Genomic DNA, 12,573 nt, shown 5'->3' with positions numbered 1-12,573 from the left:
GTATTCCTAGCTACTCAGAAGGCTGAGATCTGAGGATCATGGTTCAAAGCCAGCTGATTCAGCAAAGTCCATGAGACTCATCTCCAATAAACCAGCAGAAAACTGGAAGTGGCGACTGTGGCTCAAGTGATAGAGTGCACACCTTAAGCTGAAGAGCTGAGGGACAGTGCCCAGGACCAAAATTCAAGCCTCAGGACTGACAAAAAAAAAATCAGTGAAGGTAAGAACTTTCCTTGGGAAGATAGCTAAGACTGACAAGCCTTCAGCCAGGAACAGTGAAGACATCAACTAAGAAAACTAGAATATCATAACAGTTAAAATTCAAGTTGTCACTGAAATATATTAGAAAATTAATCCAACACATTAGTAAACATACAAGAAATGGATTCACCTCTTTGCACGTTGGACCCATCAGGTTTGATCCAAGATGATTTTAGTCACCTAACTTCATCTTTAATCAAGCAGTAAATAGAGTCACTGATGGGTTACACCAGGTGTTCTGAGTTACCACCAATGCCTCCCAGACAGGTCCAAAAACTAGGAAAGGAAGAATGCTACCAAACTCCCTCTCATATCAAAATGAGAACAGACTAGAGACAGGATTAGACACCTATTTCCTTGAAGAGCACAGATGTAAAATATTTAATATAACATGTCTGCAAGAAATTTCAAAAATGCATTGAAAGATCATGCACCATGCCCATGTTGCATTTCACCAAAACTGCAAGTGTGGCTCAACCAGTCCTGGATAATTTGAAGAGTAAGTCCCTGGACACCTGTGGCTCGCACCTGTCATCTTAGAGACTGAGGCTGAGATCTGAGGATCACAGTTCAAAGCCAGCCTGGGCAGAAAAGTCCAGCAGATTCTTCAGTTCCCTACCAGAAAACTGGAAGTGGCACTAAGCTCCAAGTGGTAGAGCACTAGCCATGAGTAAAAGAGCTCAGGGACAGCACCCAAGTCCTGAGTTCAAGCCCCACAACTGATTTCCCACCCACACCCACCAAAAATTCATTATAACAAGGATCCATCTGCTTTAAAGGTTTCTCTGCTAAGGCACTATCAGGCGTAAGAAGTGAGTAGTTAGGGATTTTAATGAAGTAGAAACAATGGGAAGGTAGATACAGTCTGGTAGGGACCTGACAAGGCAAGGTGTGTGCAGTGTGCAATAGTGGCCACCATCATGCCAGGACTCAGGTGTGACCCAGGAACAGAAGTCAGATGGCGCCTGTCCTAGGGGGTCAGTCAATGGTTACTCCCATATCTGAACTAGCGAGAGCGCTTTCCCCCAAAACCTCCCCAGAACTTTCTTGGCCCTTCTGAATTCCACTGTTTTCATCACAATGGCAGCGATTGGCCAGGGTGGTTGTTTTGTGAGGATAGCAAACAGTGTGGCCTGCTCTACCAGCAGGAGATGCACAAGGGATGGGGCCAGAGCCCCCAAGCTAAGGGTGCAGGGAGTGAGGGAAAGCTGACCTCCCAGCTGGTTCAGGGGCTGACCCATTTTTTCTGGAAGGCTTTGTCAGGAGCCTCAACTCATCACCAGGAGTGAGAGGTGAGCATGTCTCATCCCTCCTTTATATTGAGCATAGTCATCAGGTGCTGCTGTGAATGAAGCCAAGTCAGGAGCTGGCTGTGAGCTCTGGCTGGCAGGTGTGCAGCAGGGGAGCAGGAGTTTGGTGGCCGACTGTGTGCACTCCAACTGCGTGGCAAGGACACAGGGAACAGGAAAGGGATTCATACAAGATAGTGGTGTAGAACCGAGGGTGCTCAGGAAGAAAGGAGACAGAGATGGAGGAAGACAACCTGAATGTGCGAACTCTCCAGAAGTAACAGGTCCAGGCAGGGCTGCATGTCAGCATGACGATGGGCAGGTGTGCTTCCAGTGGACTGCAGGGATGCATGGGATGCAGAGCCTAAGCTTGAGCTGAAGAGCTCAGAGACAGTGCCTAGGCCCAGAGCTCAAGCCCCAGGGCCGACCAAAAACAAAAAAAAAAAAAAGAAAAGTGGGAGGAGCATTGCTGAGAGCTGTGGGGTAGGGGAAGCACGGGGCGTGGGTTGTCTTGGATTTGGATCCTGCTCAAGACAGAAGGTGAGGTCAGTAGAGGGTGGGGTGCTCCTGGGGAGCGAGTGCTGACAGGGGGTGGAGTGGGGACAGGGAAAGCCTGCGTCCCCTCACAAGGCAGGGAGCTGGTGGAGGACACACGCTGCCCCTAGGTCAGGAGGCTAAGTCCACATCCACACTCTCCAAGGTGACACAGACGGGGAAGACCTCTGGGGAAGGGAACACCAGGTGAGGAGAGAAACAGGTGTGTGTGAGGTTAATGATGACACCTCACAGCTCCCAAAGGAGACCAGATCATGCCTGTGCTGGGTGGAATGACTTTGGGCTGGATTAAGGGCATGGAGCAGGTACGGAATCTGGCTAAAGCGAGTGTGGGGGGAGGGAGTGCAGGGATGGCAGGGCCTGTGGTTCAAGCCTTTCTGTAGTTGGGTGGCTGTGGGAACTTCAGGATCAGGAGGAGGTGCCTGGCTCAGAAGCCACAGTCCACTCAACACTCGGCATATAGTCCCTTGATGGCTCCTGGAGGCAGGCCTGCCATCTGCTTGCTTTCCTTTTCTGTGCACGTCCCAGGACTTGAACTCAGGGCCTGTGTCCTATCCCTGAGCTTTTGTTCTCAGGGCTGATGACTGTCCCCAGGACATCAGTGCTACTTCTGGCTTGCTGTCACCTTTCAATTCATTCCTGAAGAAAAGGGTGGAGGTGGAGAGCCCTGGACAGGAGACCCCTCCTCACATTCAGCACAGCAGCCCTGACCTGCACCCCAGAGGCTGTGGTAAAGGTACCTCATAACAAGGGACATGAGGAGCACTGCAGGAAATGTCACAATAGCCAAGCAAGGGACTTTCTCAAGGAGCATTCGTGTTTTAAAAACAGCTTTATATTAACAAAGGTGCTTTTCAGAAGTACACTTAATGTGCCTGTTGAATTAGCAGAGTCTAGAGATATGTAACATAGACTTCCAAGAAAAAGAAAGAGTTGTGAAAATAAATTATGTGTAAGAAATAAGCAAGGACAAGACTAACGGAGTAACTGTCAGGAAGGAGTCTTGATGTTTGTGGATAGTACTACACCAGCAGCACTTCCTTCCTTCCTTTCTTCCTTCCTTCCTTCCTTCCTTCCTTCCTTCCTTCCTTCCTTCCTTCCTTCCTTCCTTCCTTCCTTCCTTCCTTCCTTCCTTCCTTGTTTCTTCCTTCCTTCTTTCCTTCCTTCCTTCTTTGCTGGCTTGCCCTCTCTCTTCTCTGTCTGTCTCTGTCTGTGTGTCTGTGTCCCTCATTCTCTCTTTCCTTCTTTGTGCCAGGCCTGGGGCTTGAAATGTGGGCCTCCATTCTGTCCCTGGGAAATTTGACTCAAGGCTAGTGCTCTACCACTTCAGCCACAGCACCACCTCCATGTTTGTTTGGGGTTTTTTTTGGTGGTTTATTAGAGATGAGAGTCTCAGAGAGTTTTCTGCCTAGACTGGCTTTGAAATGTGATCCTTAGATCTCGCCTCCTCATGAACTCAGAACACAGGCATTAATCACCACACCCAGCTGCTATTTTCTTTTCTTTATTTTGTTATTGTGAGAATACCCTACAGAGGAGTTACAATTATATGGGAAAGATAACGAGTACGTTTCTTATCAAGTTTTGTTGCTTCCTCTTTGTTTCTCTTTCCTATCCATTCCCATACTCCAGCCCTCCCCCAACCTGATTCCCCACACACACACCAAAGTTGTAAAGTTCATTTTTCGACATAACGACTGTACATCGCATTGTTGCAATGGGTCCACCTGTATCCCTAGTTAAACGAGTTGTTTTTTCCCTTCCACTCCACAAAATATACCAACATCAAATACAGTGAAAGCATGGGTTATACTGTGGGGGAGGGACATACAAAGCAACATAGAAATCATCTTATAAATATGATAGAAACAATTGCCACGTGCTATTTTCTTTCCAACTACTTTTGTCTCCAGAACAGAAAGGGTTTTAAGAATTATTTGTTTCATTGCATAGGGAACTATTAAGAAAGAAAGAAAAAAATCAAAAGACTCAAAATAGAATTAAGAAAACATGTAGAGTGAGTTTAACCAGTTTATCTTGAATTTGACAGGACTACCATTTAATGGGGCAGATTCTCTGGAAGAAGGTGACATGACCTAAGAAGTATTATTTCAAAATCTAACATTTCCACTTTCATATAATTTTCTGGGCCAGCACAATAGAGACAGATGAACACACACACAGATATATAGCACACAAATGTGCAGATGTGGACCTGTGTGCACATTTCTATCTCTCAGCAGATGACTTTTATCTAGGTATGGAGATTGTTGAATGGACAAGCAAAGCTCAGCAGAGATGCAAGCTTGGTAGTCCTCAGGGGAGGACCATTTTCTTCTTCTTTGTGCAGGTGAAGGGGAGGCTGCAGGGAGTGGAGTGTCCGCTCATGAGCAGGAAAGGGCTGAGGGATGGGAAACATCCCATAGCAAACACCGTAATATGGTGCAGCACAGGGCTGGGGTTGTAAATCACAGACAAGCATATCTGACAGATGCAGGACATGGTATAAAAGGAGACAAATGCGCTCAACAGGAGGAGGATGCTTATGGTAGCTCTGGACTCGAGAGAGGCTCTGGTGGAATCGCTGATCCTCTGTATGTGTCGCATTCTCTGCTTGTGTCTGTACAGGATAAAAAGCATGGAGGTGCTGGCCCAAAGCATGAGCCCCAGACATAGAACATAAGGCAACGAGAGCAGGGCCACATACAGCACAGCAGCAGCTGGGTTGTGACGCACGGAAGAACAGTATCCATAGGCTTTAAAACTCGTCATATTTTCGTATGCTTTGGGTCCGGTCATGAACTTGAGATTAACAATGCTCACCAGGAGGAAAACCCCCCAGCTGAGGTAGACGATGGAGACAATGTGCTTGTGGGCTCTCCCCTTCAGCCCTGCCCATCTGGAGTCTCCCTGGCTGATGCTGACAGCAAGGAAGATGCTCAGGGAGCAAGTGCTAACAATCGACACCCCCCTGCCCACTCGGTGAAGATAGAAGACCATTTTGCACCCCACATCATTGAAGAAATTTCTCCAGCCCCAAGCCACCATGGTTTGGGGAACACCCCTACACAGAAGACTTAGGAAGTTGGCCACAATTAAGTGCCTAAGAATCAAGTCTGTGGCTCTCATCCTGTTCCCCATGCAGGAAAGGAATAGATAATGGGAGAGAAGAGACAAATTACCCACAAACCCAACCACAGTCTGGCCTAAGAGGATCACCTCCATACACACATGGGCATCTCCCATCCTCTCTGTTCCTTGAGTCTCATTCAGAGGCCCTGGCTTGGGAAACTGAGGCCTGCATGGTGCCAAGGGAACACAACATTCTCCATCCAGCATTCACATCACTGGAAATACTCTCCTACTGTCTCTCATGTATTAGGAAAAATCCAATTCTATTCATCCATCGGGAAGAGGAAGATGGCATGTTCAGGGAAATGGGTGAACCTGGAGAAATAGCATTAAGGGAAGGTGAGTCAGGTTCTGAAGTGAAGGCGGCTGCATTTCTCCTCTGTAGAATCAGATCTAAAATTCTAAACAAGCAAGGCCCTAGTGGATCAAGACTGTAATCCTAGCTACTCAGGGGCTGAGACCTTGGATTCCCAATTCAAAGCCACCCAGAGAAGCAAAGTCTCTGAGACTCTTCTCTCCAGTTAAGCACCAGCAAACTGAAAGTAGATATGTGGCTCAAAGTGGTAGAGGCCTAGCCTTGAGCAAAAAGGGCTCAAAGAACATGAGCAAGCCCTGAGTTCAAGCTCTCTGACTGAATAAAGAATGGAACTTGCAATATGCGTGACAGGTGCCCAGGGTCACATGCACTTAAACCTCAATAGGCTGGCTGCAGGAGTGGGTCCCAGGTGTCACGGTTTCCTCAACACGGAGCCCACATTTCACAGAAGAAATACCAGGAAGATGAACCAGGTCTACCTTGGGATGTTGCGGGTTAAGAAGGAGGTGGATCACAGACACAGAGAGGGGGCAATTTTAGGTTCAAATGCCATGCTAGAGTAGCTGATGTGAACACATTGTCCCAAGCCCCTAGACAATCAGGATTCCTCCTCACTTGTCATAAACCAGGACAGACTCTGTGAGGGGAGACGAAGTTAGGAACCAACAGGACTTGGGGGTGAGGGGCCTGGAACCCCTGTTCTTTTCACTGTCCTAGCCCATTCCTATCCTTCCCTGTTTCTTTGTTATGCAACCGGGTTCAATCAAGAATCCCTGCTCCTAAAGTGATACCTTACCCAGAGTGTGGAACCTGGGGTCTCTCCTGTAGGCTGCGCCTCTCCAGTGGCAGTGAACACAAGTGCTCGCCTCTTCTCTCACAATGTGCATGGCAGGGTGGGTCATTTCTGAGATGCACATGGGCACTTCAGAGCTGCAGAGGGCTCCTTAGATAGGGGTCCAGGAGGGCCGCAGGTGAGGTTGTTTCCCTCGAGAGCAGTGATTTTCCCTTCACCTGTTGTAGCAAGCCAAGTTCCCAGTAAACTTTTTCTTTTCCCCCATGTGACAATTATCAAGACACTTTTCACTTTCTTGTGGGTGCTTCTCCAGAGGGCAGGGGAGGGGTGCAGTCGCTAACCTCTCCTGGATCCCAGTAGGCCAGCAGGAGACACTGAGGCCCAACTTGAGATGACTGTCTGTAAACAACCTCAGCGGTGTGGAAGCCATGTGTCCCCAAAGTTTCTTACCCAAAGTGTCCCTTCCCTTTTAATTTTTCAGTTCTGAGACTTGAACTCAGAGCTTGGGCACTGTTCCTGAGCTGCTTTTGCTCAAGGCTAGCACTCTACCATTGGCGCCACAGCACCACTTCTGGCTTTTTCTATGTAGGTGCTGCTGAGGAATTGAACCCAGGGCTTCATGCAGGCTAGGCAAGCACTCTACCACTGAGCCACCTTCCTAGCCCTTCTCATTTCAGTCTCCTTTTCTTTTATATCATATATGCTCTTAGAAAAGAAAAATGGAACCTGTACGGATGCAATCTCTGGAGCCTGATATCAGAGAATCAAGGTTCAAAGCCAACCTGGTCTAGAAAGCCCATGACATTCTTATCTCCCATTCTTATCTCCACTCTCTAGTTGTAGACTGCCAGTCTGGAATAAAAGAACTCATCATCAGCATCCAGGCCCTGGATGGCACAAAAAAAAGAAAGAAAATAGAATGAGACATTCCTGTACAGGATTTTCTTTGGCAATAATGGCCATTTTTTTCTAAAAATGTTTTCATCCCCAGAGATCCCATTTGGAGATTAGAGGCAAGCATTTCCTGCATATTCCTAAAAGGGTGATGAGTGATCTCTTTTCATGCCTAGTCATTTCTGAGGAGGTAACTTCATTCTCTAATTCCCTACTCCTTTTCATCATTATCAGTGGTGATTTTGAAGCAGAAATTTGTCACTGTGTTCAGGAGAGGATCAGCAGTGACTCCTCACCCTGGGTATCTGGTCTACCTCATTGCATGTGACTCCATTCCTCACCTGGACCCTTCTGGTCTTGCTGACAATTCCTCTGTCCTGTTCTTGTCTGTTTCAAGAACATACATTTGCCTTTCTGTGTCTCACTTCTTGCATTTTCCACAGCAATCTGTAGTTCTACAGATATGACAGCAAATGACAAGATTTCCTTCTTGTTCCTGGCCTAGTCATACTTTGTGATGGAAATAGACTACATCTTCTCTTTTTTTGTGAAACATCTTTTTATTAAATAGCAAAACAGAAATGCAACACAATTTTAAATATTTGTAAAATTAAGTCACAAAGGGGATTCAAAATGTTTGCAGTATGACTATTACATCTTCATATAGTTAAAGTCATTTATGAAATCATATGCTAACACATAAGATTATCCAATGATTAAAGTAGTTCAAATCTAGTAACCATAAGCTATATTAGTGGATCTTGTGTCCTAGTATCATATCTTAATATTACCTCTGATATTTGTTTGGAGCCGACAGTAAAGCTCTAAGGTCATCTTGACCCCTGTGCTCACTTGAAGGCACGTACAAGGAGCTGGCTTACTTAAAAAACACCAGGTGCCCGGGATTGCTTTGCTATGTCTGCAGAGTATGTTTTACTTTCTACCAGTTGACCTTGTCTTGCTTTACTGCACTGTTTTTACTGAAATTTTCCTTGTTTTTCTGGACTATTGTAACCTTATGTTACCTCTTGACTTCTAATAGTATATATTAGGGAAAGTTAAAAACAAACGGTGCTGCAGTCTTGAGCTGCAGACCTCCCGACCCATGCTTTGTCTTATGTCTTTATTTTTCTCCTCCTTACCCCCTAATTCAGGATGCCCTTTGGTTGCCGGCCGGCTCCGGCAAGTGGTGCCCGATTCGGGACCTGAAAATCTGGGATCAAGGCAGAGGACTCCGCTAAGTTAAGAGGACGCGCCCGGAAAAAGAGAGTGGGTGAAAGTATAGTTGGGAGTAAGAAATTATGGGGTACGGTAAAGGCCGCACGTTATATGTACAGGCTTTTAAGCCCAGGCTTCAACCTCAAGGAGTGAAAGTTGGACAGTGGCAGTTAGAGAGTTTCATTCGCTTTGTCAAGGAAGTATGCCCCTGGTTCCCAGAGGAAGGAACCATTAGTTTAGAAACTTAACAAAAAAAAATGGATAAAAGGATTCAGTGACACTATGATGCAAATGGCCTGTAAGTTAAAACATTGCTGCTTTGTGATTGTCTGGTTTCTGTGTAGCATAAAGGTTCTGTATTGGAGTTGGCAAGAGTCTTGGCAGACACAGTATAAGACAGCCAACTGAGCCTGGAGGAGACGTCCCCGGATCCTCATCAGGGTAAACTATACAGTAGTGTGGACATTTGGGCCTGTCTTTAGTCCTGCACTTTCTGTCCAACATTCTACAATGCGCATGTTGTAAATGTGTTTTGTCTCAATGTTTGTGTGCATGTATTTTGGAATTCTTGGAATGTTTCTTCTCTCAGATTCATCCTGATGCGAGAGCCCTGAGGAGGCTGGCTAACAACCCCTTTTCATATCTGTTTCTCTCTAGCTCCTTCTTTGTTACTTACACTTTAAACTGACCCCCCTTTCTACCCTTCACTGCCACCTCCTCCACCCTCTCTGGATCCAGAAATAGGGAAGTGGTGGAGGGTGAAAAACCTGGAGGATTTAACAATAACTTAAAAGGGCTGGCAAGAAGAACTTGCAGCCTGATGAAAATGCCACTGAGCACTTGCAAGTGACACCAGCAAGATCTTAGCCTCAGGTCTTGGCCCAGGGGGTCTGACTATGGGGGAGAACCTGTCAGTCTGAGGGGACGGCCACTAGGGACTTCTTTCCCTTGCCCCAAGATGACTGGGAATTCTCCTCCACCTTGGAAGGCCCCTGGGTCAACGTTTGCAGGAATCTAAAAGAAAAATTCTCCAGAGGTGAGTAGAGGGGGTACGAGTCCCTTGGTCCGTGGATTTGAGTCCCACTTGTGAATGGTGGTGAGATGTTGCCCCATTCACTGAGACCTGATTTTGTCTTTGTGGCCACTTGTTTGTCTTGTTTACTTCGGTGTGTTTTCTGTTCTATGTTTTCTGAGGTAGGGATAAACTGGGGGCCCATTAGCCCCCAACTCAGCCTTTGGTTGTTGTCTTGTCTAGTTCTGTTTTAGAATTGGTACCAGTTTTAAATGTATGTACAACTGATTTTGATTTTTTGCGCGCTTTAAGGTCTGTGTGTGTTTTGTATGTGTTTGTGAACATGTTCAAGATAAGGATTATCAGCATGCTGTAACAATTGGGTGAGTTTAAGTTTAAAATTTAAAAGGTTATGAGGTTTGGACATCACAAAAATTTTAAACAATTTTCACATTGTTTTAAAGGACTTTTTAAGGATTCTTTAACTTAAAAATTAAAAAATCTGATATTTTAAAATGTATAAGGCTGTTTACACTGTAATCAAGTTATCTGGCTTAACAAAAATGCCTTGGCTGTTTGGAATTTCTTTCCCTTGGCTAAAATTTGGGGATAAATATTAGAAGTTGAAATATAAAATTTTGTTTAACACTGTCAAATACATTACCTGTTCTGTCTGTCTAAAACTGTGTATTTTCATTCAAAAACCAAGAGATAAGAAAAGGAAAATACTTAAAAGCCAACAAAAGACCTATCTTTAGGGGTAAAGGGTACACAGGGGAAAGTGCAGTTCAGCTGGTCATACACGGTGGGACGGGCCATGGGAGGAGTCCACACATGGTAAAAGAGGACAAGCTGGCAGTTCATCTTACCCTAAAGAGTGAGACTAGGTGCATGCCCATTCCATAGGAGGGGCCAAGTGGCCCAGCTTTGTTCTGTCCTTTTTCTCTACAGATAAATACTAGAAGCATGATAGTAAAAATTAGTGATGTGATGGTACGATTAGTATTGCTAAAACTGCCCCTTCGACTTAAAAAGAGGGTTAAAAATGTATTTGTAAAATGTGACTTGCTTTCAATGATGTTCTACAATTAGGATATGTTTTTAAAAGTCATAAAGGTGTTAAGTCTAGCTTCTAGGTACAGGGATGGTGATTGTAATTCTTGCATTAAGGAAAAATTGTGATTTGAGTTTAAAAGTTTTAATGTGTACCTGTTTTAAAACAAGCAGCCAAGAAACAATGAGTGACACTTGCCCTCAGGATTTTAAGGGCTTTTTTTTTAATGTAACTAAAATATAAAGGAATAAAAGAGATTAATAGGAGGCTTAAAAAATTACTAATGGATTTCTGGATATAAAGTTTAAAAGTAAAATTGTTCTTAACATTTGCCTCAAAGTGGAAATATTAAGATTACCAAAATAATTGCTTAATTGCCATTCCAGTTTGGTCTTATAGATTTTTTAAGTTTCCAACAAGCCCAGAGCAAAGCACAGAGGATTCTTACAAGTTTGTCAGATGTAACTTTGGCTCTTAATAAGTTTCAGGTAAGAGCATGCTTAAAAGCTACTTCTATGTTGACCACCTTGTTGCTTTTAATTGGAGTAAAGTGGCCTTTTATAAGACTCATTGATCTGCAAACTGGTTCAAAGCCAGCCCCTGCAGTAAAAGGTCCCTGTGAGAATGTCACCATTACTCAGAAGAGTTGCTTTGGGAGTCAAAGTGGCAGAGTGCTAGCCTTGAGCTGTAAAGCTGAGGGACAGCACTCAGACCCCGAGTTCAAGTCCAGCGACCAGCTAAGAGAATGCAAATCAGGCATTTATCCCAGTTTAGAGAAGACACTCCTGGGACAAGAGCAATGGAGGAGCATCCAGAGGAGTAAGCCACTGCTTGGATGGTAGAAATGTCAGATCCTAGAGTCTTTTGTGCATGGCCCTTCAAAAATTGGTCAGAGCCAGGAGGTCATGGGAAGATAGGTTGTAAGCATGCCTCATGTCCATGACTATCTACATTGTAGGGACAGAAACTTGTTAGTAATCTGTGATAGTACTAAAAAGCTAAAGTTATAAAATGTGGGGGATGGTTTAAATCCCAACCCCTGTATGTGCCAAAAGCCCTAATTGACAGTAACTTTTGAGCTAACACCAGCTACATGAAATTTATCTGTTCAAGAAAAAAGTTTGTAAACCTAAGAGTGTGTTTCTATTGACATCTGTCTAAAGGCCTGCACAGGTGACTTAGGCATTGTTAGGGTCACTAGAGGTCACATTCCTAAAGATGCTATTACAAACCAGAGTGCTAAACAAACTACACTGCTGTGGTGTATTTGTCAAAAGTTAAAATATTGTTCTTAATGACATCTAACCCTGGTAACCTCTTTGTAAAATAGACTAAGGTTATAGGTTCCTGGCTGGGTAGGAGCAACACCCTGAGTCAGCTTGAAGAAGTTACAGAAGATGAATCTTCACCCATCATCCCCTTTTTAGAACAATGGACCAGAGTCATAAAAAATTTTTTTTGGCAAAATAGGCAGAAGCAAAAGGCATGGAAAATAGTAGTACAGGCCTGAGCCCTCTAAATCTGCCTAGAAAATCAGCCTTATTAAAAGAACTATCTAGTAAAAAGGTTGTCATCTTGGTAAATTGTCCTGGGCTATTGTCAAAATAGTCTTAAAAACTAGTGGAGCAAGGGGTGGGGGCTGGGCCTCCTTACAGGTTCTGAGTGCTGAAGTTTACACTCTCCATATCAGCAGCACTTCCTTGTAGGTCCTTTGCTTTGCTGTTCCATGGGCGTCCCATGTAGCTCTGGGAGCTCTTGTCGTGGGGCTGAGTTCTGGGCTCGGGGGTTTCTCCGTTTATCGCAGTCGGCAGGTCTGACATCAATACCTCAGGAGGCTTCTGCACGGGTTATCTGCAGGCAGCCCCCTGTGTCTCTGGGACCCCGGCGGCCCCTGCCGGGTCGTTGCAATTGGCGGGTCTGACAGGGGTACCTCAGGCGGCTTCTGAGCTATCTGCAGGCAGCTACCTGAGTCTCTGGGACTCCAGTAGCCCCCGCTGGGCGGGCTGGAGGTGGCCTGATGCGCTGCAGGTGCCTAGCAGCTTTGGCGGG

General features: G+C 45.2%; 1 protein-coding gene across 1 annotated transcript; it reads right to left on the bottom strand.

The window, feature by feature from the left end:
- Positions 1 to 4,421: 4,421 nt before the first annotated feature.
- Positions 4,422 to 5,351, bottom strand: LOC122125528 (vomeronasal type-1 receptor 4-like). Its single transcript, XM_042700063.1, has one exon. The coding sequence runs from the start codon at positions 5,349 to 5,351 to the stop codon at positions 4,422 to 4,424; it is 930 nt and encodes a 309-aa protein (XP_042555997.1).
- Positions 5,352 to 12,573: the final 7,222 nt, after the last annotated feature.

The sequence above is a fragment of the Dipodomys spectabilis genome, unplaced genomic scaffold, assembly GCF_019054845.1.
Source record: "Dipodomys spectabilis isolate Male_0828 unplaced genomic scaffold, ASM1905484v1 ptg000266l, whole genome shotgun sequence".
NCBI classification, from domain to species: Eukaryota; Metazoa; Chordata; class Mammalia; order Rodentia; family Heteromyidae; genus Dipodomys; species Dipodomys spectabilis.
The sequence above is the reverse complement of the archived record's forward strand: the minus strand, read 5'-3'. Positions and strand labels throughout refer to the sequence as shown.

Coding starts and splice junctions, on each gene's coding strand:
- LOC122125528 (XM_042700063.1), bottom strand. CDS start 5,351: ATGGGAGATGCCCATGTGTGTATGGAGGTGATCCTCTTAGGCCAGACT.